Source organism: Phaenicophaeus curvirostris, chromosome 20 (assembly GCF_032191515.1).
Source record: "Phaenicophaeus curvirostris isolate KB17595 chromosome 20, BPBGC_Pcur_1.0, whole genome shotgun sequence".
Classification (NCBI taxonomy): domain Eukaryota; kingdom Metazoa; phylum Chordata; class Aves; order Cuculiformes; family Cuculidae; genus Phaenicophaeus; species Phaenicophaeus curvirostris.
In genome coordinates, this window is record NC_091411.1 from 11,851,112 (window position 1) to 11,878,742 (window position 27,631).

Here is a 27,631-nt window from a genome sequence, read left to right on the forward strand (position 1 = left end):
AAAATACCTTTTTTTTTTAACTGACTAGGTTGGTTGCTTCCCCAATACGCCTGCATATTTCAGAGAAACAGTTGCATTGTAAGAGGACTTAAGACTTACTATACAGAAATGTGCAAACTGTTGTGAATCTAAGTGATATATATACATACACATAATATATATACATGTAGACATATATATAGCCTTACCAACAGTAGTCCAATAGATGTGGGGGCAGGACAGGAATGTAAACATGCTGCCAGAACATCGGGTAGAGCATAGCTGCAGACCCATGAATGCAGGCAGTTAACTGAAAAACACATATTAAAACAGGATCATAAATAAGACAAAACCTAAGCTTAAAAAGGCAAGGTTAGAAGAAAAAAAAAATAGTAAAGAATCAATTCTGCTTTCATATCAACACTTTTTATTAGGAAGTATACAGTACTCTTGTTAAAATAAAGGGTACTGGTAGGTGAAGCAGGATTGGTTTATGGTGGCGATCACTAGACTGGCTTTGTAAACAGCTGAGACCACAATTCATACAACAAACCAAATCTGAAAAGAACACCCAGTGTTCTACAGAGTAACAAAAACTAAGAAACAAACACCCAAAGGGAACCAAAAACCAGTAAAGGCAAATCCCCCAACGCTGGCAATCACCATCAGTTAAACATCCTAGAACTGCACTGAAGTTACAACACAAACTGAAAAAATATTTAAGCTCAGAACACACGATGTCAGTGGTCGATGTTTCCCGAGAATCTATCGTACTAAACTCAGTGATTACGTTTGTTTATTTTAAATGGCTTTTTATCGAATTGCCCTCCCCCAAATCATTTGATCCATTGAATTTCTCAGTTATATTTTTAAGAACTCATTCAGAAAGGTGTGGTGCTGGTAGGCACCGAGTAAGGAAGATGACGAAGAGCAAAGACCAGCACCAGTCAACTGTGCGGAGAATGCCCACAGACCTTCGGAGGAAATCACGACTAATCAACCCTATTTCAAATGATAATTAATAGTTCGGAAAAGAAGATAAACTGAATACTTGTCACATTCAGGAATGATATCAAAATGGAGAAGGTGCCAGTCCTCAATAAGGAAATCTCAGCAAAAGCTGTAGTCAAACTACCACAAGAAGAGGATATGAACAGACACGTGGGAAACAGAAAATAAGTAACTAAATCAGACCAGTCACACACACAGACACACACAAGGCAAAGACGAAGAGGTGACAAGCAATCACATCCACCCTGACAGCATTTTGCAGTGTTTTGTCTTTTAATCTCAAAAGGATGCCAGCACAAATACTACAACGTGTTTCACTGCAAGACACATTTTTGAAAACACTACTCGACAAAAGCCTACCAGTTAGTGGAAGGTAGGGTGAACTCAAGCATACACGGCTTGTCCGGACAACGGGAAGGAGGGAGACCCCTGCTTACAAATACCAGAGAGAGAAGTTGTAAAGGACTGAGGCCCTTGCAGTGGCCTGAAGTTGTGCGAGATGAAACTAAGCAGAGACAAATCACGACAGTAATCCTAATTCAGTTGGATGTGGTGTAACCTTAAAAGAAAAAGTAGATGACCCTCATTATTATTAATTTCCATTAAGACAGTCTACTGGGTTACATACCACTGCATAGGGAACCCACGACTGGTAAAGAAAGTGGTCTAGATGAGCTCATAGGGTCTCTTAAGGCTCCATGTCAGGGAAAATAACCCACAACTTGGGATGTAGCTTGGCTTGTGTTCAATGCCAAACCCTTTATGTAATTCCAATGCCATTTCTGTAAGCAATAGAAGCTGATTTCTGATTAAAATGCAGGTCATTAGACAGGAAGATTGAAGACAAGCACATAATTTATGTGTTATTTTTAAGGCTATGAACAGTACGGATCTGGATAAGCAACAAGAATGCACCAAAGAATGTGGATTTTGGGGAGAATTACTGTGGTTCTCCATAGCGTGGTTCAGATAAGAAGCATGGTGAGGCATAAGCTTCAGAAGATGTTTTTCAAAACCAGAAAGTGACTATAAAGATGAATCAAAATAAGCTTTGCAATTTACAGCTCAAAATAGACACAGATTTTTTCAAACCATTCAGAATCAAATACCCATTACAGAGTGTGAACCCAGACAGGACTTCAATATCAAAAATCTCAGATATAAAACCCATCAAGTTGTTAAGCCATAATTTTAAGCTGTACCTTGTTCCTCGTTGAGAGATGTAGTTATTGTGGCTAAAATATATGAATAACCTGTCAGTTTAATAATGGGTTTGAGTTTCAATCATCCCTATCATCTAATCAGGGAAACGCTAATAAAAGAAACAGCCTACTAAGCTGTATCAAGAACCCCTTGTCTCCCAGTATTCTGTCTAACAGTGGGCAACACAAACTGCCAAACCCACTGACCGACACATTCATCAATCACACTGGTATTTCCCACGTCCTCCATCCCCACCAGCCAGCAGCTCACACTGCATGGCCCAAAGAATTCAAATAAGTACATTGGAAAATATTGCCCCACTTCTTCATTTTCAGCCTGTCCCCTTCCAGTTTTAATGGGAGCTCTGAGTTTTGAGCATTTTCAGACAATAAATTAAAAAATCATCTCCTAAGGGCCACACACAATTTTCTGCATTTCTGTAAACTCCCTGCTTCCTCAGTATCTGAACCAGGCTGAACAAAAAGGTCTCCTCTGCATTCCCCAAGTGAGAGATTATTTGGTATATTCAGTTATTCTTGTCCCCCTTCTCTGTACTTTGCAGTGGTTTACGTTATCATCTTTTATTTGGAGTAGATAAAAACTCCTGCAATATTCACAATTTGGATAAGCCATGAACATATCTAGTGGCACGATGCCCTCTTTTTTCTTCTCTACTCCCTTCATAATAATTTCTTGGCTTCTAAGCCTTTGACTGAGTAATAAGCTGGCATTTTCATAGATCAATCTCTCTCTCTTTTCAAAAAAACCCCAGTATCTCTTTCTGAGTGGCAATAATTGCTTCAGTTCTTCAATCCATGATTGCTTACATGGTTAGAAGTGTTTTCTCCAATAAGAATTATTCTATATTTATCCAGGCTATGCAACAGAATGGCTGTGATAACATTTTCTCCCCTTCTTAAAAATTGTTTGTCATGAGATTATTGAACAAGTTACAGAAAGGAGCTCTGTTGGGCTGCTTAGCACCTTCCAGGATTAGGAAAACTCAATTTTTCCTCATCCTTTTCCCCCTCAACCTTTTAGCCAGTTGGCCACTCTCAGGAGGATGAAACTCTCCTATGTCACACAAATGTCTTTCATAGCTTTGAGGAATTCCCCACCATAGCACCGCTTGATTTGCCAAGTGTGGTAACAAGAGGGTCCCTGAAGCACAAAGGCATCCTAGTGCTAATAACATTTCCATAAGTGAGAAAATACAAGAATTTCAACTAGATGGACTGTTGTCTTAAGGAAATACATAGCATACCTGAACAAGTATCTCTTCAGCCCTTCTCAATAAGAAAGCTCGCTATTAGCAGGTGAACATTCTTCCATGGTACAGGTGGGATGGAAACATTGGTCTGTTAGGATACTAATTAAAGCAAAAGCTAGAAGCTACAAAACCTGAAATTTATTCTATATTTATGACTCATGGAACACTAAAGATTTATCCCAATCCCATTATATTTCAACTTATCATTTTATTATTCCTGCTGGAGGAGATGCTCCTCTCACAGATGAGAAGAAAGGCACAGCCTACTTCCAAAATATGCAGCAAGACAAAAAGGCCATGCCTTCCCACTGGTGGTTTTCCTCTATACTGCTAAATCCTTTATGTTTTCTGTTCTCTTCTCGAAATCAAAAAGATGTCTGGAAAAAAGTGCTGTTTAAAGATTTAATTCTTACTTAAAAATCGTTTCTATGAGGATCAAATGGATTATTGCCTGGCATTACTACAGAACATGGTTGCCGCTGTAGAGGAGTGAACTCTGTAATCCAAGGAGGGCCCTTCCAAGCCCCCCTCCAATTGGATTTAAAACTCAGCAAGAAAAGATTAAACAGAAATAATGCTCAAGCTGCAGACATCTGAGCAGAACCTGTCACTTATTTTTGAGATGTACTCCCACCTTGCTATCTGGCATGAATTCAAATAACATCCTACCACGGGTAAGCACCGGCACCGTCCTTCAACTCTGCCAAGATAAGGGCTCATAAAAAAGAAATCGCATATTTGCTGGAGACCTCACCTGATTAGTGACTGCCATACAGCAAACAAGCACTTCATAATCAGGCAGCCTGAGAAATGCCCAACTGTCAAAACTACGGGAATCCAGCATTTTGAAATAAGATTAGTTCCACCACCTCAGCTTCCTGCAGCTGCTGCTGGAGACTGAAGAGAGAGCTGGGGAAGCAAGGCACTGGGTCACGATTTCACTTGTTAAAGTTTTATATATAATACTCTAAAATCCACAGTTGAGCAAATTAAATCAACGAGATTTTGTCATACACATAAAAGTCAAACTGATGCTGAATCACAACAGGCCATTTTCCAAGGCATGTGATGCTCCCTCCTGATGCACAAGCACTGCTGTACACCTGTGTATGCAGTGTGCACTGGAAAAAATGACCACCTTTTGAGCGTTTGCATCATCTGTTTTCTGCACTACTTGGGGCTAGGAAAAAAGCATAGAGCTTAAGACTGAGCTAGGTAAGAATGAAGCAGCGAAGCAGGGTTATTGCAGAGGCTGTGCGTGAAGGCACTGGCACATTAAGAGGGTGGCAGCAGGGCTCTTGGAAAGGAGGAGCCCATACTTTTAAACCAGTAGCTCTAAGACTGCTGTAGAGCAAGAACTGTGCAAGCTCTCAGCTATGCTGCATCATGAGGACGTTTGGTGAATTGCATTAATCCTATGTTGTCTTTTCGTAAGGATCACCAATTCCGTATCCTCTGAGCCCGAGCTGTGTCAGGGAGCAACCAGGGAACAAGACGTTGTGTCTCAGAGCTTTCCATGACCTAGAGGATGCGACAGAGCCAGCTCTCAGCTCTCCGGAACAGAAGTACCCAGGTCAGAAGGGTATTTTTCGCTTTGTACTAACACTCAAAGAATGACAGAAAAATTACGTAAAGAACTTCATCTCAGGATGATGGAGCCAAACAGAAACATCTCAGAGATTCACAAGTTTAAGCCTTTTAAGAGACATCAGGCTTTGTGTAAGCTGCCTTTCCATAATGAGAGACAGCCTGCTGCTCCCTTATGGCACACAGTTAGCAGAGCTTGTTGAGGCAGAGCTGCATGGGTGCCTCGTGATGGAGGAGAGAGCACTGGATGCAAGGAAAGCTCTCCCATTTCATTTTTGCAACAGCGTGCTCCCACCAGCAGGTGGGCTTTTGTCAAGAACAGGATTTTTATGTGTTTTGGTTCATATCTGGCTTTTTGTGAGGAGCTAAATCACAGAAGACATAAAGAAATTTAACAAGAATAATGGCTTTAACATTTTGAGGGATTATTCAAGTTCCCTTTTGTAGGAAGAAAAAAAAAATCCAAGAAAACATTAATAATGCCATCGGTTCAGTACATGTGGTTAATGGAATATCTTACGAACACAGCCTCCTTCAGTAACCTCTAAACCTTATTTAACTTTACTATATTAAATATATTTCAAATCAAAACTTGGAATTTGATATGATGTATTATAGCACAGAATTCATTCCACCATAAAAGGATTTCTACCAGGACTTATTAATTTTCTTTCTCTTACCTCACATTAAATTCAAGCCATAAGTCTGCAGTGTGTCGTACCTCTCAAAGTTAAAAGAAATTAAGTGCAAATAGGTCCCTTCAACTTTTTTCTTAAAAAACTGAGAAATAAAAACAAAGAAGCCAATCCCCTCATCACCCTCACTTTGAGATTTGCAGTTTGGTACGTTTCCAGTTACAAGGTCTTGGCTTCCGCTGAGCACAGTTTGAAATAAAAGAATGCAGCTTGTTCCTACTGCTGGAACACGCAGAGCAGAGCGTGCAGGCAAGGCATCGCTGGCTCCAGCCCAACGCTTCAAACCTGTCTTACACTGTCACTCCAGTCTTGGAGCAGTTTATATATAAAGTTGTAAGAGAAGAACACACAGTATGAATACCCCTCCCTAACCAAGAACTAGACACGCTTTTATCTTGGACCGAGGCAAAAGGAAGAGAAACAGTAGAAAGATAGGAAGGAAACCACAACCCTACTTGTGAAACGGCTCATTAAGGAAGGCAAAGTGACAGGTAAGTAATTCTTCTTCCCAGGCTCTGTCATAAAGGGAGAGATTAAACCAACCAACCACATGAATTCTGAAATGCTTTGGATGGCCGGTCTCTTCTTTCCTCCTCTCTGATAATTCACTACTCTCTTCATTTTTTTAGGTTTCTGAAATAAACACCACTCTCTCACTTCATTCGGCTACCAGACCTGGATGCATTTTTGCTTATTTTAGTAGGGAGGACACAGAACACCTGGCACATATGAAAGTGAAGATTTTGCAAGTTTTCTATGACATTAAACTTCATAATACTTAAATTATCTTGGGCAAATGTGGGATTGATTGTAAACATTTAATAATTATTAATAGGCTCCAGAGATTATTCTGACTCTCCTGGTTTGATTGACCTTTCAAAACAACATAGTAACCATCATTCTAAGATTAAGTAAGAAGGCTTACTCTCTTTCATTTCTCTGCCCTGTATCAACAGACCGTTCTTACAAGATTTTATGAACATAATTCCAGCCTTCCATAGTACTTCCAGTTCCATTAAGTAGTTTTAATCTCAAACACAAAGTAGGTCATGGTCATACGGTAAGAGTCGAGTTAATGCTATACAAATAGAAATGGAAGCTTGTGTTTTAGAAAGGACCACTCAAGTACTTAGTCCACAGCACTGGAAAGCAAAATTAGTTAAACCATCTCCTGCTCATCGTTCATAAAGGAAAGCAATCAATACCCATTTACAGAGCAAACAGAACCAAAACTTAACATTTTCTTTTATAAAGAAAATCACAATCTTATTGACTGATAAGCCTTGAAATGCGTAACACAAAACTTTGAACTAAATCCAGCTGCGGGCTTGTTTTGATGTCCAGCCAGTTTGAGAAGAGAGCACTCTAGAGTATTCAGCAGCTTTCATCTCTCAGACCCTTGATGGAACCGAAGTAGCATTAAGTCTCCCCCTTATCAAACAAAACTGCAAAAATGTGGATTATCAATGTCTTCCAGCCCACCCCTCCAGTCCATCCGGAGCAGGGTGCCGGAACATCTGTTTGACAGTAGCATTTATCTAATTTTTTTCTCATCAACTATGTTATGAAAAAGAGACTTCACACAATGTTTGCATGCTTATGTACCAACCATCCCCAAGAATTCCTACATCCATAAAAGCCCTTTTCACTTGACCATTAGAGGCCAACAGAGGTTCAGAACCATAGAATTGAGTTGAGGGCACACGGCTGAGGCTGGAAGAGGGGGCCCGGAAATCATCGGGTCATTTCCTATATGTGACCGTCATCTGAAAAACAGGACCGTGAACAGAAGAAATTATTCTGCGTTTTACTTACAGTGCTGAGCTTACTACAACAAATGAGGATGCGGCGCTCGTACAGCATACTGGCATAGAGATGCAGCATGTTGTTGACATCAACTGCTACAAAGTACTCTGTCAGATTTCGCTGGGAAGAGAGAAAATAATTTTTGATTAATGATATTATAAAAACAAGTCTCCTTAACAATAAAAAAATAACCACATTTCATTCTCTTATTCCGCTACATCCAGTATGTGGCTTAACGAAAGCAAGCAGTATGTCATCCCATGTCAGAGTACTTTTTAATTGCAATAGCTTTCCCCTGACTTTTGGGAAGCTAAGTCTTGGAATAATAAAATTGATGATGTTTCACATACAGCTTCTTAAGTACAGGATACTTCTCTGAGAAAAAATACCTTCTGTCACTTCCATGGAAACTTCAAAGCTGCCTGATAAAGCCCCAAAAAAGTCTCGCAACCCAACAATAAAAGCTGCTCACTCAGAGGATGATTCTAACATGACAAACGCGAACGTGAGCTCAGTCTACGCTACAACAATTCTAGTAACTGGAAATACCTACGGGCATTTAACACGAGCTGAACACAGTCACACAGGCCGCGAGAACTCCCTGCGTGCGCGCAGACACACGCTCCCTTGGTGGAAGAGACACACCTCGGGACTGGGAACCGAGGAACAAGAGAGGATTCTCTCTGAAAACTGCAGTGGGTGCCCATCTCTCATGAAGAGGCAGGATTCAACTATCCAACTTAACTTGAGTGACCAGTGTGTTTATACAGTATAAAGAAAACTAATTGCAGTAGGAGAATATCGAAAGCAAAGCACATCTGTGATCTGCCTTCGCAGTACAGATAGAAAGAGCATGACACAAGTGACACCACCAACACTCCCCACAGACAATTCCTAGGCAGCACAGGTTGTTTCCTTGGTTTTGCTGCTCAGAATATTAAAAAGTACCCAGGGAAAAAGTATTGTAAATAACTGAAATTCAAAAAAGAAAACCAAGCAAGCTGCACAAGAGGCTGTGGCCACTTCATCTCATCAGCCAGCAACGCTCTCCATTCATCATCACCAATGTATTGCCCTGTGCACATGCTGTAGAGGGATGAATCACACTTCATTTAGTAAATAATTAAGATATCTTCTAATAAAGAGCAGAATGTGATCACAAGATCTTTACCAAAACCGGAAAGCCAGTGTGTAAGTAAAGTGATCAAAATGTCTTTGAGGGGCTTTTTCAGAGCAAGACAAACAAAAAAAGATTTTCATTGGTAGAGGGTATTTCCACTTCTTAAGCCACAGAAATTAAAAAAGGGCGGGGAAAGGTAACACGCCCTAATTCAGCATTTTGGGGTATTTGTTTCCAAATTGCTTCTTCCATATCTGAAAGGGTTGCTATATCATAAAGTCAGTCTTATACAAAAAGCACACGTGAGAGCAAAATTAGATTAGTCATGAATTCAAGTGCAATCTTAATCATCGTTAAATAAAAAAGTGCAGAAAAGCAAAAAGCAAATATGATTTAGAAACTTAAAGGAGCTCAACAAAGCCTATTAGCACTTTTGACAGATCCAAAGATAACTCTAAAACCACCAATACTTGGCCTGAAAAGTCTGCCAAGATGCTTCATACTGTGCAAAAATATGTTCCACAGCTTGTGATCCAAACACAAAGAACTAACGGCAAATTAAGCATTGTATTTGGAAGACTTTTGTACCAGTATCTAGAGAGATAAAAACTAAGCTCATTACGGTTAGCTTCAAACATGTCAATATAAAACAATCACTCCACTCTTTGTTACCAAAAAGCTTCAGCCACAGACAGGTACATTCAAAGAAAGAAAAAAAAAAAAAAGCCAACACGTTTTGCCAAAAACCTATTAAACTAGCATGTACTTTTTCTGTATTTCTCATCCCATCTGTGCTGATTAGCATGATATTTTTGTCTAAACATAAGCTGTCTTCTCTACGGCTCTTCTTTCCCCTCTCACCCGTCTTTCCACGACACCAAAACACAGTGCATGACGACACGATTACTGCAAATAGTGCGAGTTAAAAGAAATTTTCAATAGTGCTGAACTCCCCCTGCTGCCACCCAAATAAGTGGCACGGCAAAAAGAGCCCCCAGCCCTGCCTGAGGATGGGGACGGGCACGTGCACGGGTGAGGTTGTAAAGCACTGGTGGCTGCTAGGGAGAGGAAAACAGACAGGGACTCGATTTGCAATTACTCTTTCATTAAGTTTATTGAAGTGAAGTACTGGCTCTGACACACAAATGAACCTTCAGACGGAAAGCTGTACGAGGTTTTAGTCTTTGCTCTCAGGAATTTGCCAGTGACACCTGCGAAGCATGTGGGTTGTATGGTAATGTATTGATACTGAGGGAATTCACGTGTTAGCTCGAAGTTTTATTTATAAGAAAGCTGTCATCTTTGAAGATGAAATTGGGACTTACACATGTATTTTGAAAGACATGTCTCGTAAGTGACAAAACCATGAATGAGTTAAATAAATACAAATGAAAGCGTTCCAATTCGCACTGTAATTGTTGTGTGGCTTTTTTCTGGGATTTAAACCTTTCTTGGGAGAAGAAAAAGTGGGATTTTTGAAACAAAATATGGGAACAGGTATCCCTACTCCTCTCTTACCAGAGTAAGAGTGCTACAAAATTCCCTTGTCCTCCTTTCAAAGTTCACTCCTAGATCCATCACCGATTTGATCACTTGCTGTCTGATATCAATAAACACACATGAACATTGTCATGTGAGATAAGACAAATACTCATCTATTTCTCTTCCTCTGACATCTAATCTAGAATTTCTCTCTGAAGGAACAAACAAATGAGCTCTTTCCTCTGCAAAGAGTGAAGTTTGAACACAGTGACATGGATTACAGCTCAGTCATTTTAGTCTGCTCTTGAATGGCTTCATTACCAGACTTCAGTAATTTTCCTATTAGAACTGGTCAACAGAATTGAGTCAGGTTTCCTTCCCCATCCTCCTCCTGGCAACGCTTTCTCTTGTTTAGAAGTTTCTTTTCTTTGAAATATCACACCTGTAAAATCTAATGTGGGTTAGGTAATCCGGTGTGCAGCAAACACTGCTATAATGCCATGCACTTGTTGGGAGACCAAAGTAATAAAGACAACATGCTTCACAAATGGTGTAAATAGACTGAAAAAGGGGGTTGGAGGGAATTTTAAGTACACCACATACCAAAGACACGCGCTATAGTGACTGAGAAGTCAGGCATTTTCAGGCATAGGACTGACTGATACAAAACTACACCAGAACATCAACACTAAGGAAATGCCATCGTTTCAGACTAAGTCACCCGACAGCACCAGGGAACGCACAGCCTTGCGCTGCATCTCCTGAAACAAACCTGACTGTGCTCTGAGGGCACCATGTATTTACAAATCCTTCATATAACTCACATCTTTTGAAAAAGTGAATGCTTAGTTGTTACATAAAAGTGTCCAGGCTAAATGTTTGTGTGACTCATTAAACATATTGATCTGACACCAAGTCAGATAATCCCAGGAAGTCTGTTAACATTTCAAATGGAGCGACACACAGCTCCCCATTCATCACTACACACGACTTCAAAGTTGGGCACTACTAAAACTTCTGCTAATAAGGGTTTTAAAGTGTAATTACTGATAAGATATGTAGAATTTTGAATAAATCAAGCCAGTTGATCAAAATCCATGAAGATATATGCCCATTTAATGTCTTTGTATTATTACCTAATGTGCTCCAGTTCTACACGAAAGTTGCATTAGCAGACAGATAAAATCCTCATCAGAAATCACACAATAAATAGAATAAAAGAAAATAAATTCTACCTGAGAGATAGAAGTCAGGCAATGTAACAACAGCTAGACCAGTGGATTGGATTTGAAATACTTTTCTTTCTTATAGTAAGCTCTAGGTTTTAAAATCTCCGTGTGTGTGTTTATCTATGGGCACACATATTTCAGTGAAGTGAATGAAATGCCCTTCCACTTCTGCCCCCAGCGGTGACCCGGCTCACGCAGCCGGAGCAGGGTCCATCCCTCACAGTGACATCGCGGCCCAGATCCCAGCCCCGCAGCAGTCACGCTCCCTCTGAGGCACATCAGAACCACTCAATGATTCACAGAGGATGCTTTTTAGCATCACTCAGCACCCCCTCCCAGCAAGGCTGCACGTTCAGCTTTCAAAGGCTTTCCGAATCCTCTGGCCCAAGGCCTCTGCTTTTATAACAGCCTTTGATTCACGAGCATTCATCATGTCTCCTGCTCAAGTGTTTGGGGAAGCTGACTCATACCTTTGAATATAAAGTGATCGCCACCAGCAGAGCACACGCACGGCTATACTGGCTGTGCCTCCCAAAGCCTGGGCCATGCGCTGGGCTATTACACTCCTCTCTACCAGCACAAGCAGGCCCAAGGCAGCCAATTCCTGCCACTGGTTTCTTACCATTTCTAGCTCCTCTCTCTGCCCTCCAACGTACCAGCCTGTAAAATGGAAATAAGCTTCTTTCCTTGTTCTCCAGGTGATTTGAGGCTTATCAAACAAAAACTGCTAAAGTTTGAGATAAGTAGTGTAAAAGAGATTAACATAAAATATCACACTGATAAACAAGTAATGTCACGTCTCCATTAGGACAGAACAGATTCCAGCTTGCTGGCTGGCGTAGACCCAGAAACTGACTCTTGAATTACTCCTGATGTATGGTATTTCTAAAGAAATAAAGCACCTTAGAGAAAAATGCACATCTATTGAATTTATTGACAGGATCCATGTCAGTATGAGAAGTCTACAACACAGAAAATCTAGCAACTATGTTTTTAAACAGAAACAAAAAGCCCCAAATGTTATCTGCTATAGAAATCATCCACAAATGACATTAAATGTCTCTATGATTCCCTTTCCTTTTTTCCTTTCATCCATAAGTGGAGGTACACAGTGCTAAGGCACACCACAACATGTTCAAGAAAGAAAACGGAGATGTCAGGCATAGAAATCTGGCCAAGAGCCACAGCAGGAGCGTATTAAAGAGTATTTAAGAGAAGCAAATGCCAGCATTGTCTTCCCACAGACCCATCATCTGGCTAGAAATCTGAGGCACGTAGAAACACATACAAGACAACTTCATGAGGCTTAGAAAGGCTCCAAAAAAAGGGCTCTGGAGAAACTGAGCATGCTTGACATTTTCAGAAAGCTGGGGAACAAACAGATCATTCTGACCAGTCTCTTCTGTTGTTCTTTCAGAAGGGTCTCGCTGTACGATTAGCAGAGCTGCTTCTCCCTCCCTGTATCAACCTGTCCATTAGTCCTTTATCCTCAGTACATTTCAGCTTTTAATCACAAATGTAGATCGTCCACTCTGAATGCTATTGTGTAAATGCAATACAGAATGAGATGCTCTCACAGATACAAGAGCAATCGCCTGAGCAGCTGCAGCTACTGATGTACCTTTAAAGCAGAGAGCCTAGATGTTCATCGAAATCAATACAAAATGTTTTAAGTAAGGATATTCCATATCTGAATTCTGACAGCATCTTAAAGAACAAGGCAAGTTAATACCAAAGGAGTATTTGATCTTTCTGAATATCAGCAATATGAGTGTTTGAAACATCAAACTCCTTCACTGAAGATACTGAGTATCAAGACTAAATCCTTGGCTTGACTCGTAAGCAGCCGTAACACTTTAATAAAAACTGCATATTTCTTCAGATCAAATGCATTTTTTCGAATGAAATGCATTTCAACGCAGTATGTTATCTCTCTCCAGTCGGTCCTAACAACCCGTTCCCTAGTTTGGTTCTTGGTTTCAGTTTTGTGTTGTATTCAACTACAAATTAACCACCTGAAATTTCTTTCCACATCTAGCAATATTTTACATCATATAATCTATTACCAGGCCAGAGGTAACCGTTATTATCTATTTTGCTGCTGACATTAAACACAAATGATGAAGTGCGCAGTCCTCTAGAGTACTCACATTTTCAGGAATACTGGGAAGCTCTCTGATGTCAGGCACGGTAAAGTAAGAGTGCTAAAAAAAACCCAGATATTGATTATTGCAATATTGTCAAAAGCAATCTAAATTTATTACTTGGTATATGGAAAGCCTATATTGGTCTCACAATGTCATAACCCATCATATTGTTACATTTTATTAATTGCCCGCATTCCAAGAGACTAGGTTGACTCTAGCTCCCAATCTGACCATGCAGGACTCACGTGACTAACCCTCCTTGGTTAGAGCGTTAGAGGAGAGGAGAGAATGCGACTAAAATGCTTTTGTACATCAACATTGCATACAACTTCTATTATTTTGAAGATTTCACAACTTGTCTTAGGGCAACTTATTAATCACTCGCTGAAGCTCCAAAGGCTGTTACGTTCTTGGCACAGTTCCACCATTGGCACAATTTTCTCATATATACATCTCAGACACTGCAGTGCTTCAGGAACAGTCTATAACCCAAAATAGCAAGTGGGTGTAACAGCTACACTGAATATAGTCATCAAGTGTATAAATACGTTTTTCTGATATATCCTTTTTATTTGGTCAAAAATTGCAATGCAAAGATATGTGAATAGTATACGCAACTATGCCACATAAAGGAACCCCAACCCCAAAATAGCCTTATGAACAGCCAAAATAAAATGCATGAGACAACAGCCAACAGTCCCTCCGCTGCTTTTTTATATCCTTTCTTGCTTCGTTGCCCATGAAATGTCTGAAACAAGGGGAGACCCGCAGCATTCCTTGAAACCACTAGTACGAAAAAAATGAAATATTCCAACCGATCATTGTCTTTTGTGACAGCTCGTCCCCTTAAACAGAAATGCTGCTCACATTGGAGCCAGCCTCAAGAGGAGCAGGACATCACTCCTGCCAGCTACTGACCCAGCCAGGCCAAACAACCACTACCTGTCAATTGACATCACAGGGCGATGAGATGAGACTAAGCCGCTTGTTGCCAAAAAGGACTGTAAAAGGAGGAATAAAGGAAATGAGAGGGAGAAGAGAACTGTGCCTGCAGACACCACCAGTTTTCATGTGAGCTACATGACCAGTTGGCAACAGCAGCGATGAGCATCTGACAGATTCCTTCAGCACAGCCTGGGACACGAGGCTGTTGTTCAAAAATGAGCTTGAGGTGAAAGAACCCAAAAGACTAAACTCAAAATACAATCTCATCATTAAAATCTCCCATCTATTCTTTCAGTGGTCTTTCATTAATTTTCTCACAAGATAAAAAAATTAAAAACCTTTTATGTGTGAGACTTTTTCTTGGGGGAGGAAGAGAAGGAATCAGAAGATGTGATAAAGTCAATACTCAAAATGCTGCTGTGACAGGCACGTCACAGGTTTTGCTGCCTGCTTACCAGTCCTGTCCCCTTCTTGCAAGACCTGGGAGTTCTGCAGAAGTGTGAACAATAAATGTTGTGTTGCTGCTCTGTGGCCTCTTGCGGGCCACAGATGAGACGGTGAGAAATTTCCATAGGGAATACATCCAGTCTTCCTCCAGACAAGGAGCAGCGTTTCAAAGATGTCTGAGGTTAAGGAAAGGGAAACAGAGGGCCTCAAATGCGAAAAGGGAAATTCACAGCTCTGGGTCCTCACAGGAAAACAACATCTGCATACCAAGTTCCAAGAAAGAGAACTGCTTTTGACATTCCTCTGTTAGGATAAATGAAAATTCAACACCTTAGTTGACATCTCTCCGGCTTCACTTACCACTCCAAGATGAACAGAGGTTCCTGGCTCAGGGATGGGAAGTTTATGAAGTGTATCTAGGAGCTCACTCCTTTGACTATCCTGAAAGAAGAAGGAGAAAGAAAGGAAAAAAAGGAATACTAAGTAGGCATTGCTATAACAAGCTAAACTCCGAGATGGAAGCGCAATGATTTTGGAACTAGGAGCTGAGAGAGCTTACAAGTGTAAAGAAAAATAGGAAAACAGATTTATACATTAGACTATGTTTCCTCTGACAGCTGCGTTTTACAACACAATCTTTTTTTTCCCCCACATGTATTTCTACCTATTTCTGTAACCTAGTGAGTGGCCAACCTATGGCCCCACAGTCACGCTGCTCAGGGCAACTGGCTTTCACCGCAAGTTCTTCAGGCATCTGCCAAAGATTCACAACACACTGCAAGATGGGAATTGCATGGATGTGCTGCTAATCAAAAAGTCTGCATGGTAGGGGTGACCGCAGGGAAACCATCAACTTGCGTGGGATCCACAGTCACACTTTAGGACTTTATCTTTTCCCAAAAATTATTTAAGAGAATAAGCATCTTTTCAAAGGCGCTTGCTAAGCTTTCACCTTGGCTGAGTATGATCTTCTTTAGAATTGCATCGTACATATTAATAATTCACATGGTCATCTCAAATATAACCCTTCTGCAAACAGCTCACACTCATCCCCTCTCCCTCGATCCTGGGTAGGGAAAAGAAAGTTTAGTACTTTAGAATATTACCTGTCCTTTTGCTGAATAATCTGCCAAGACATTGAGCAGCTTATAAAAGACTTCAAACCACGGGAGGTAACTGGAAAAAAGAAAAGAAAGAAAATGCATATATTTAACGAGTTAATGAATCCAAGATTGCTGGTCTTTACTACATCCCAACAACAGCCTGCACTGGACATGACACATGCTAAATATCTGCTAGGGAAGCCTCATCAGCCTTTCCATTGAAGGAGCACACTGCAAAAGGCTGCAGCATCCCTCTCCCTTGAGGACAAAGCCAGCGTTTACCCTGCCCAGAGCTTCCAGCCCCCGTGGGCAACGAACACTGACTGCAGCCCCCACCGTGAACAGCCCAGGGCAGGAGGCCAGCACCGTCCTCCTCATCCTGCACACAGCAAACACACAATCCAATGCGGTTTTACCCTCCAAGATAAATGCACACTAACGTATCAGTGTTCATTGATGGTGGAACACTTTCAATCGCTTTCTTTTCCAACGTACCTGCTGAATAACCATCCCTCCGCTCGGGTGCCAAGGGGCCCAGTGCACTGCACACACAGTGGGTTTGGGTCTGAATCCCAGTACAAATGGACTTTTTAAATTGCATACCCACTATCTCAGTTTTCAGCTGTTATCAAACCTTATTCCATATCCTATATCGTTGTGTTTAGCGCAGAACCTAGTTAGGTCAAACACAAACTTTACCTTTAGTAAAATTGCACTCAAGTTTCCAAAGTAATAAAGATATAAAATTAAAAGACAAGGACGCAGAAAAATTGCATAGTTTTCATTTACATTATATTTCCATTCCAGAAAATAAGACAACCAGCCAGGTTGTTACTTTTCAGTACAGCATGCTTTGCTACAGCTCTCGTGCCCTGTTTTCCCAGCACAGTTCCTTATTCCAGTTCTGGTTTAAATATCAGTAAAGAATTTCCCCTCAGCTGCAGCAAACTGGGAAGCAAGACTGCGTGACACACAAACTCAGTCTTCTTTTAATCGCAGATGCTTTCTGAAGCAAATGGATTCTATTTTGATAGAGTAAGACAGGATTTAAAGTTTTTATAAAACATGACTCCATCCTGACAACGATAAAGAACCGAGTGCCCCGCAGTTCCCAACTGCAGAGCTTCCAGTAACAAATGAAGTGAGAAGCTATATATGAGACAGATAAAGTCCATGGCACTCCATCAGTAACATTTGTTTGAAGCCTGCAAAAGCTACTGTAAAATGTAAGTAGCTTATCAAAATATACTGATAAGCAACTTAACTTTTCATGCTATATGACAGTATTATCATTTAAATTAATATGCTCTAAAGCGTCTTTATAAACTATGTATAGAATAGAGCAGAATGACAGACAATTACCACTTTAAACAGCGTTTAGGTTTGGCATTGTATTGTAAACAATCAAGAAGGATTAGTTAGAAGATAAGTTTCTTTCTTTCTGTTTAGTTAAATAAACCTCAGCAGAGTTAAAAGCCATTACAAGAGTAACAAGAAATCCTCTCAAAACATATCTGCTAAGTAGAGATTAAGAACCTGGTAAACAAAGCCTCACATGGCATCCATCAAGAGTCTAAAAAGACAGAAAACCGAGAAGGCAGACTCAGGGCCATTTAATACTGCAGTACACCAAACACGACAGAACTGTAAGTTCTACCCAGCAGAACCCTGAACCCAAATCTAGTTTAAATTCTTGTGCTCAGCATCTAGAAAACAGCTTCTACCTGGGCTATTCTTACTAGAAATGTAAAGTCTCATATTCACATAATGTGGAAACACCAGCAGACCTTTGTACAGCCAGAGGGAAGGCAGAGCTCCGTTTCTGTTCTGCTTGCTCCCCTCCTGTCGACTCTCCCGTTTCTCTTTACTAGCACCTCACAATGGTCTTGCTATCCCTTGTTCAGCACTAGGGCTCGTTACTTCTATCCATGTTTCCAAACAATGATTTAGCATCTCAGCAAAACCACTTCCCTTTAAATAAAGAATAACTTTTCATTTTGAGTAGAGAAGCTTCACTGTTTTGAAGCTGAGGAAATCAGGCAGACCTCAAGGCGATACAACACCCAGGGATTTGCGTAGCTCTTGCTCAAGAGAGGTGCAAGACAACATAAAACAAACAAACAAACCCATCACAAAACTGCATCAATTGTGTAGGCCCAACCTTGTTTCAATGTTCTCCTCCCTCCTTTGTCACTGCAGAACTCAGGATTTGTCTCATCTTTAAAGCTTTGGATACCTTAGAAAACCGATTTCTCCTGCCACCATTTACTTCATCATTTACTCCATGTGTTTACTACTCAAGAGTGAAGCCGTTCTGCTTCTTGATCAAACTGTGACCAAGTAAAGCGAAAAAAAAAAAAAGAAGACATACAGTTATCGGAATCTGTTAGTGGGTCTCTGCCAAAAGGAAAAAAGATGTGGATTTTTTCTTACAAAAAGCAAATCCTCAAGGCAGCCTTTAAATGCCCTCTCCAGAGAAAGAGGTTGAAATCATAACCAGAACCTTTCTGTGGCTCATGCAACTAAAGCAGCCCGACTGGTAGCACTGCTGAAGATTTATGGCTTATGACTTGCTCATATTTAATTTGTAACCAAACACTTCCCCTTCCTCTTAGCTACCTTAGAACTTTTGATTAACTCTTGTTTTCACAGGTCAGAGGTTAAACAAAGGAAGGGAAGCGCTCGGGAGTGAAATTGCCCAGAGCACGGCAGCCTGCAAGCGCCGGCACCCGTGCACACACACACACGGCCCCTCCGAGCTACATCAAAAACCCATAGACTGGAGATTCTTCAAGGAAGCTGAAGTTCAAAGACTCAATGAGCATAAATCAGATTGTGATTGAAGAGTAAACAAAACCAAGAGGGCAATCTGAAATTTGAATTTTTTAAATTTCACCCCCGTTTCCCATTTCCATATAAATATAAATACACCTATAGCGATGGATTTGCCACCAGGCATGAGAATCTAATCCAAGCCTAATCAACTCAGGCTTCCGCAAGCCGAGCGATCGGTTCAGCACTCTGCGCTTCTCTCCCTGGGAACCTCCAGGGCGCGATGCAGCCCCAGCGCTGGCGACAGCCCCGTCTGACGGGAAGCAAAGACGGGCACAGGGAAACCACTTATTGCGCTCCAGCGGGTCTGCACAGCCTCTGCTGCACCCGCCGCACAGTGCCTTATTCAGCAACTCGTATGTCATCACCTTTTTAGTGCGCTCCTTGCGAGTACACACCACCATTACTTACATGTGTCACAGCAATTAGGGGTGGGCAAACCCGGACGCCGCACTGCAGCTGGTAAATAGAAATGCTCCCAAAATGAAGCGTTTACAGAAGAGTGCTGCAAAACCAACAACTGACAGGCTAGGCTGGGACTGGAGGGAAGGTAAAAGCAGAGTAACAAACGGCAGCAACCCCCGCAGGAGGGTGTCTGCCTTGCAAAGAGGTTCCCCATCAGAGTGGAGCCTTTTGCTCCCACTACATGGGGAGCAGGAGGGGCTGGTGAAGGCAGAAGGAAGCAATGACCAGCGCACCCACAGCTGCAAAGGGCAACTCACCAGCCACCACCGCTCGTACCAGTCCGATCGATGCTTCAGAAGTTACACTGAACAGAAATGTCAGCACCCAATATCAGCTCTTACAGATGAAAATGCACTAGTGCAGGCAGCTTAGCAATGAGTTGTCCAATGTATTAATTCATCTCTGTGCTTTAACATATGAAGGGCCAAAACTAAGCTGCGTTTGCCAGTCACCGTGCTCTTCAGTGGGTCTATGCAGATACAACTTCAAATACTAAAAGCACAGCCATCAAAATACTTCTTCCTTTCCTTCATTAAAAATGTGAATTTCCCTTTTTAATTATTTCTATATTCCACCCAGCTAAGTTAAATGACTTAACTACATATTTTTTAAAAAAACAATCATTTTTCCCCTCCTTGCAGTACGACAATATTCATTTACTTGTTTTCTCACCTTCCTTTCCTTTCCCCATCCAATGTTCCCAGCATTATTACAGAATGCAGCTGAAAGAACCAAGGCATCTCTAGGCTCATTTGGGAATTTCCGTGGGCTAAATTCCCACTTCAGCCATTTCTGTGTCCCAGTGCCTTCCCCTACACCTGACGGAGCTCAGTACATCGTTATTCTCTCCTCTAGACTCAGTCTACTGACACATTCTCACACTTGTAAGCTTAAACACATACAGTCATACCCACCAATCTCCATAGCAACATCTGTGCATGTTGATGAGATGCAGGCTTACCTTCCACTGGATCCTCAGCTAACAGCCCTTTGGAACATCACCTCCTCAATTTATCTCAGAGTTCTCTGTGCATTAGGTTCTCACCTGCTGTAAGCACCTCTGCCACTGCAGAAAGCCACCCCCATCCTTTCCCTTCCTTGCTCAAAGCATTTCTTTCTTTTCTGCAATTTCCTCAATTTTGTAATAAATTTCCCTTTGATTATTACCCATGAGCCACCTTTCCGTGAGTCTATGAGATTCAGTTTGAAGTTCTGCAGCGTGAGCACGTGCCTCACGTATGTATTTTAGAAGTGTTTAACCTCACAGAACTGGCTCACACAGAAGTTGCCCATCTGGTCTTCTGGAGCATCTTAATGCTATAAGCTATCAACAGAAAGTGCTCACTCCAGTCACTTGCTCCTGTGTATTAACAATAAAAGTCAGTTGAAACATTCCTTTTCCTGTTTTTCTGCCCAGTGTGACCACGTACAAGCGTTTGTAGCAGGTCTCCCTTGTGGGAAGACTCCCACATTCCCTGAATGCCACTACTGAACCCAACCGCTCCCCAAACAGCCCCAGCAGCTCTGGAAACAGAGCAGAATCTCTCACAACAAGCAGCTCAAAGGAGCTGAATATGTCCCTGTAACAACATGAAGGCAGAAAACTCTAACAGAGGGATTTGTGATTTAACAATTCTACATTTTAGTCCAGTTAAAAAGCATGAGGGCAGTCTGACATAACTGCCCCAAGGGTTCTTTGTTACTGTGCAAACATCTAACCAGGACATGGCAAATGGAGCTGAAGGCAGAGTTAGACAAAACCATCACCTTCCTGCGGATTCCTTGTGCTCACACTAAAACCCTAGGGGGATGAAAAGTCCAGCGCAGCTGCACTGGGGAGTTTATGTAAATAAAATGAATTCAGAAGAACTTTGGCATTGCAGAACGCACCATCATGAAGCATCTCTCAAGTAAAATTAAACGGGAAGCCCCATAAACTCCCAAACACAATGTAAGGTCTCTTGTCCCTTTTCAAAAGAGCAAGTTGTAAATCTTCAAGGTTTTTTTAGTTTAAGACCAGTAAATAAACTTCAGGCATGTTTGAGAGCAAAGGATTGAAGCAGTGACATGAAATAAAGGTACATAAAGAAAAACGTTTGTTTGCATTTACAAGGCAAACACTGACAATTATGTCTTTATACTCTTATTAAAACCACAGGCAAAGGACATCCCATAAAGCTCAGTTGGTGAGAAGATGGGTTGAATGAAGGACTTGGCAGTTTAAATAAGATTTATGAAGTGCAGCAAAATAGCCTTGGAGTTAAAAAGACAACAATTCTGGAGTTAAAAAGACAACAATTCTGTTCCACTTAAGGCCAACAGGAATACACCAAACAACACTTTAACTTATCTTGGGGTAAATAAAATGCTCTCACTAACTAATAAGAGGACAGAGAACAGCCTTAAGCTGAGAAAAGTGACAGATAATATTGGCACTACATTTCCTGGACGTTACAAAACTTGGTTACGAAGTAGTTCAAGCAGTTTGGCACATGGGGCTTGGTTTTAAAAAAGACAGCATGACAGCCTAAAGATCCCACCGAAATGACACCACAGAAAAAGGATTCCGAAGGCTTAGCTTGTCAAGGAATCTCCCTCCTCAAACCACTGCTAAAAGTACACATGAAAGGGCTGGGAGAGAGAATTCTGGATGTGGCAGACAATCGCAGATCCCACTAGGTTTGAGACATCTGGCATCGGTTGAAATCCATCACATTTCATTTGGGGATCAAAGACTACTGTTAAGTCTATCGTGGGTTGAACTAGTAGATCCTGAGCAGCCTTTTCATCCCAATGCAAATTAACCCTTTCTCCCTAAACAGGGAAGCAGCTCCTTTTCATTACACATTCCCATCACGTGTGCGTGTTGAGCTGTGCCCTCTGGTACCATTTCCCCTGAAATTTCAGTAGAATTATGAACTTTTATTATAAATCAGAAGCGCTCCCCACCAGCAAAAGGCACGATGTGTACAGCATGCTGCTGCAGTGAGCTCAGACTCAGACACATTTTGTGTTACCATCTGTAAAGCCATAAATTCCTGAACAGAAGAAAAATTTTACACAGCTCTATGCTCAAAAGCCAGCCTGAAAGGCTGGTAAGGACTCCTGCTCAGCTACTAAAGAAGTTCACCACATATTTAACAGTTGAAGCTGAGCATCAGGTGTCTTTTCTACCATTTCTGTCTCTTCCAGTGCCTTTTATTCTTGAACCAGAGGGTTCTTCCTACCTGTATACTTTGGATTATTCATTGGCCACCAACCTATGTCCAAGGTTAAGGAGAAAAAAAAAAAAAAAAAAAGCTTGTGTCCCAAAATCTTTGAGTTAAGAAACCTTGAAGGCACTCAGTACAGCTCAAAACCTCTCCACATCCCAACTGTCACAGGTTCAGAGGGCAAGTGACTCCCAGCCAGGCAACACATTCACCTCTTGGAGTGACCAACTTCAGGTAGGGCCACTGCCCATCTCTGGGAAAGAACAGCTCACCAGGTCATGAAATTATATTTACAGCAGCCTGATCAGAACTATCTGATCAGTATTGATAGAAGGTAAAGTACCAATTAGCCAAATCCTAGGAGGACGGCCAAGGTTTTCACTGGCTAATCACGCTATCACATGAGAGTGAAAACCAACTGCCTTCTGAGCCACAGAAAGGAATAGTTACTTAATAAAGCATGCCGCATGGTAAATATCTCAGTGTCAGTGATCAGCACCATCAGCTGATTCAGAAAAACCTTGAGACTCATATCAATAAATACAAAAAAAGTTTCAGTAAGAGACAAACATTTTAGTATCAAGATGGTAAATATCCCATTTTTGATTATACAGGAGAGATGTATACTGGGAAAAACTGATGAGCCCAGACTGTTTTATCTGTTTTTAACAGGCAGTGTTGTATTATCCCAACACCAAAGCAGCAGAGCTGGATGATGCAGCTTCATACCAACCTATGTGTGTCCATAAGACACAGCTCTAGGGTACTATGTTAAGTCTTTGCATTTTGGTAAATTAAAAACAGAGAAAATCAGGATAGAGACTGAGAATATTTTAGCAACAAAGAGAGAATAAATCAATTCTATGTTCCTCTCTTCTGGAATATTCTCCAAACCACTTTTGTTTCCAGTTGGTAAGAAACAAACTTAAATGTAGCAATGCCTTTTATAATTCCCTGATACAAGAAGAGAACTTTATTACTTCAAAGAAATATTCACGTATTCAGTGGCAGCACACATGCCCCTAACCGTAAGTAAAGTTCAGGCCCCAACTCAGTTGTAGCAAGTCATAAAAGTTACATGATTCTCTGAATACCCAGCCCGGTGCATCAACACTAAACCATTACTAACCCCAGTGAGGTTAGTTACTGCCAGGTAAATACTACTTGTGTTGTGTAGTTTGGGGGAAGATCTGTCCCTCATCAAGCACACTGATAAACAACCAGGGCTACACGTCAAGGTTTGTATTTCAGATCCACGCCCAATCCATCCAACGCTGCCTCTATGCAGCCAGACAGAGCCCTTTCTCCTATTCTTACAGCGTGGCTAAATCACATTTTCTACCCAAACAATATGCCAAAGTCAACTCCAGCAGTATTTCTCAGCAGTTCTCTCCCTCAGAACAGCCTCTGCTTCTCCAATTACCACTGCATAACCCGAGGGCTCCTGCCACATCTCGATTTTTGAAGGAGGAAGTTGCCATGTAATCTCGTTGGGAGAATGTTGTACACATCTGGCAGCACGGCCAGGATGGTCTCATTCCTGACAGATGTGTTTTGTAAGCCTTCAGACGGCACCCCAGAAGTGATCCGTTTGTGCAGGAGATCTATCCCTCTGCTACTTTAACTACTTCCTCCCTACTTTTTTGATGCCAGGGAGCCGGGTTTTCCCCAAGGTGATGTGCTAATCCATTTTGTATTAGCCCTAAAATGGAAGTCTCCAAGCCAGTCAGCCAGGGCCAGAGGTAATAAAAAGTGACATGATTTAATTACTTCTGTTATGGTTGTTCAGAAACTAAAGAAGGTGTGGCATGAAGCCCTAATTAATTAAGTAACATTGGTTTCTGGTCAGTAGGCAGGACCGGGGAACTGGCTGGACTGGAGTTCAGTGTTCTCAGCTGCATCCAGTTCCATCAGCAGCGATACATCAGGATTACCAACACTGGACAGTTTTTACTGTGATCCTCCTCATTTCTTTAAAGGTACAGATTCTGAAGACAGAGGACTACAAGTGTCTAGGATAACTATAATCAGAGCAAGAACTCTACTTTGATCAGAATTAGAAGAGCGGACAAAAAGCCCTTGTGTGGAAACAGCTCATTCTGGAAAGCATTCGTCCATTCCCACAGATTTGAGAGGCTGGGACACATCACCTCCTTATTAATATCACTAGAATGCAAGTTCCCCAAGCTCATTGCTGCATGCTTTAAAGACTCTCTCTGTTCACATTCCTTTCCCCATCCTCCCTTTCTCCACTCCATGATCCTTCTTCTCGCATGGCTCCTGACACTGCAGCAGGATTTATCCCCAGCAGCACGCGAGGAAGCATCGTGCTCAGGATGAAGGGAAAGCGAGCTGGAGCAAGGAGGGAAACACGTTAATAGTTCACCCAAGCTGCACATTTCTCTGTTACATAATTTCAAACTCGAGAACTACAGTGTGTTTCCTTACCGCCGCTGTTGCAATAGCACTTTAGGACCAACCTCCTTCGGCTGTCCAGAGGCAGCGATCCACTGGAGCAGGTTCTAGAGTGGGATTTGGAAGCGTTTTACTATTACGCTCCTCATAATTCAAACTCTGTTTTGTGTCTGTCTTTATAGGTCATTGTTGGCCAGATGGAAAATATTAAGGAAAAAGGATTGCAACTAAATCAATCGGCTGTAGTCTGCTGCCAAAAGGCCCCAGGCTAACTACAAGCAGATTTGCAGGCAGGCTCTGCGCCGTTACAATCGGAGCTCTGGCACATCCTTTGCCCTGACTAACAGCAGGAGGGCACGGGGCCAGCTGAGAGCGGCTACTGTGCCAAACAGACTGTGCAGGTCTTGCTGCTTGAATGCTTCCACAGAAAAGGGGAATCGATGGGACTCCTTTGTAAACAACTCCCTGTACTTTGTGGCTGCTGCTAACTTCACAAGGGGTAGGACTTTATCCCTCTACAAAACCAACTCAAGTACGCAGCTCAGACTGGTTACCAAAATCAACATGTAGATTAACACCGGCACTCAAGGATAACACTTCAACTTTTAACTAAGAATAATGCTGTATATATACACATATACAGTGAAAAACAACATCAAAACATCTTTTCTCCAATGTCAAGCACCATCTAGGAACAATTAAAAAACAGCTGAACAGCAGCCAAATAAAGTATTCATATTCGCGGTAACCCCTTATTTACATAGAAGAAGGGACTTAAATTTGGTTACTAAATTTTTTCTTTTAATGCTTATTTCTAATGTATTTACTTCCTAGGAGATACAGGGGGTTGTTTTTTACAGCTCACGTATGCAGTTATCTATCAGCAGGTCCAGTTCATCTAGGAAATTCAATCAGGAAAAAAGGTGTTTTCCTGATATTAACCAACTCACCTCTTAGGCATTCAACATCTCATTCCAGACGCCTGTGCCTGCAGTACCTGCCCTGAGCAGATCAGGGACCTTTTAAATGATTTTCCTTGAGCATGTTATCAAGAACTGGGGGAGGGAGCCAACATTCCATAGTATCTTACAACAGTAGCATTTATTTTTCTTTTTGCAATCAAGACCAAATCACATAAATAATTTCTATTTCCAGTGAATTATAACTTAAAAATTGATAGAGGGGAACTTCTATTTCAAACACGATCCCCAGCCAATCCCATGTACCCAGTGTCCTTCCATCACCTAGAAAGATGTTCCTCTCTTTCAGAGCATTCGTCATTACAGAAAAAAAAAATAGAGTTCGGGACTTGTAAAGTTCTCTGCCTTTTCTAAATCTTGTTCCTGTTTTATTTAATATTGAAATTTTCATTCACTTATATTGACATCGTCAGACAATTTGCAACCAGACAGCTCAGCACAAAACTGTAACATTTTGGAACGTACCTTTTTATGATGTATTTAAGTACCTTTTTATGATGGGTTTATTTTGCTGCTATGAAGAATTACACAAATAGAATTTAACACTGAAAACACACCTGAGGGTACTTAAGAGCAAGGAAGCCTACAAACATGAAACCTCACTGCAGCCCTGGACATGCTGCTGAGCAGTACCTGCCACCTGCCAGTTCGGTGTCTCTGATTCAGAGGGGCATGGATTAGCAACGTTCTACCGGATTTAAGTTTCAAAAAAAAAAAATATTTAAACCAGCTCAACCATGCCTTAGAACTCCAGACCAAGCCAGCAAAGCCTTTAACAGGCCTACTGACACCACAGCGAGAACTCAGTGTCATTTAACAGATTCCCTATTGACTCCTGCTATATTCAGCTGAAAGTAAGGATTTATTATTTAAGAGTTCAGTGGAATCAACTCCTTTCACTGTCAAGCTTAAAACTCAAAACATCAACACACGTTTCTATATCTACGACTACAAGGTTGCATTGAATTTCAAAGTAAAACAACAATTAAGAGGAGATACTGCATACATTTTTCACATATTAATAAAACAGAAAATTCATATGGAATTCAATGGGAATTCACATGGAATCAATGGGATTCTTCCAAACTCGTCTTGGTTTGCGACACTGCATTTTAGACAGGACTTTCTATGCAAAATATGTAAAAATCTCTAATATTTTGCACACATACACACAGATGAGTGCACATTCCTATGAAATACATACACACAATGTCAACCCTGTGTGAGCACAAACATTTATTATGTCAATAAGAGGATAAGTAAAACTGGGAATAAACTTCAGCAGAAGCTTCTTAGTGATGGGACAGAAAAAAATGCATTATCAAATGTTTTCAATTTTTTAAGACTATTTTAATCACTGTATTAGATTCAGTGTTGCAGAGAATATAATTTCAGAGAGGTAATATAACTGGACTTGTATTTAAAGATACTTGAGCAACAGACACTAAGACAGCCTTACAGGCTTTGTGAAAGGAGTTTCTGGAGACTAAAAATCATTTAGGGGCAGAGATTAAAATAGAAGACACAAATGAGCGGATGTAATGCACAATTTTATTCCCCTTTTCCTGGCACAATGTTTTTAAATAGCCCATCTCTATCTCAGAAAACTTGTAAAGACAATAAAGAAAAACCACAGGAAGTTTGGAAAAATGATACTGGAAACAACGTATCAGGACGAAGAAACAGAAAGCAGATAGCTAACT

The 27,631-nt window shown here is 41.2% G+C and overlaps 1 protein-coding gene across 10 annotated transcripts in view; it reads right to left on the bottom strand.

The window, feature by feature from the left end:
- Positions 1 to 27,631, bottom strand: part of DENND1A (DENN domain containing 1A) — a 175,661-nt gene that overhangs the window by 88,240 nt on the left and 59,790 nt on the right. For all 10 annotated transcript variants that reach the window (XM_069873541.1, XM_069873537.1, XM_069873540.1 and 7 more), the window contains exons 6-10: positions 16,028 to 16,097; positions 15,282 to 15,362; positions 13,533 to 13,586; positions 7,561 to 7,671; positions 189 to 289 (exon numbers count right to left, since the gene is read on the bottom strand). In XM_069873541.1, coding sequence (XP_069729642.1) covers positions 189 to 289; positions 7,561 to 7,671; positions 13,533 to 13,586; positions 15,282 to 15,362; positions 16,028 to 16,097 — 417 coding nt within the window. The remainder of the gene's footprint in view (positions 1 to 188; positions 290 to 7,560; positions 7,672 to 13,532; positions 13,587 to 15,281; positions 15,363 to 16,027; positions 16,098 to 27,631) is intronic.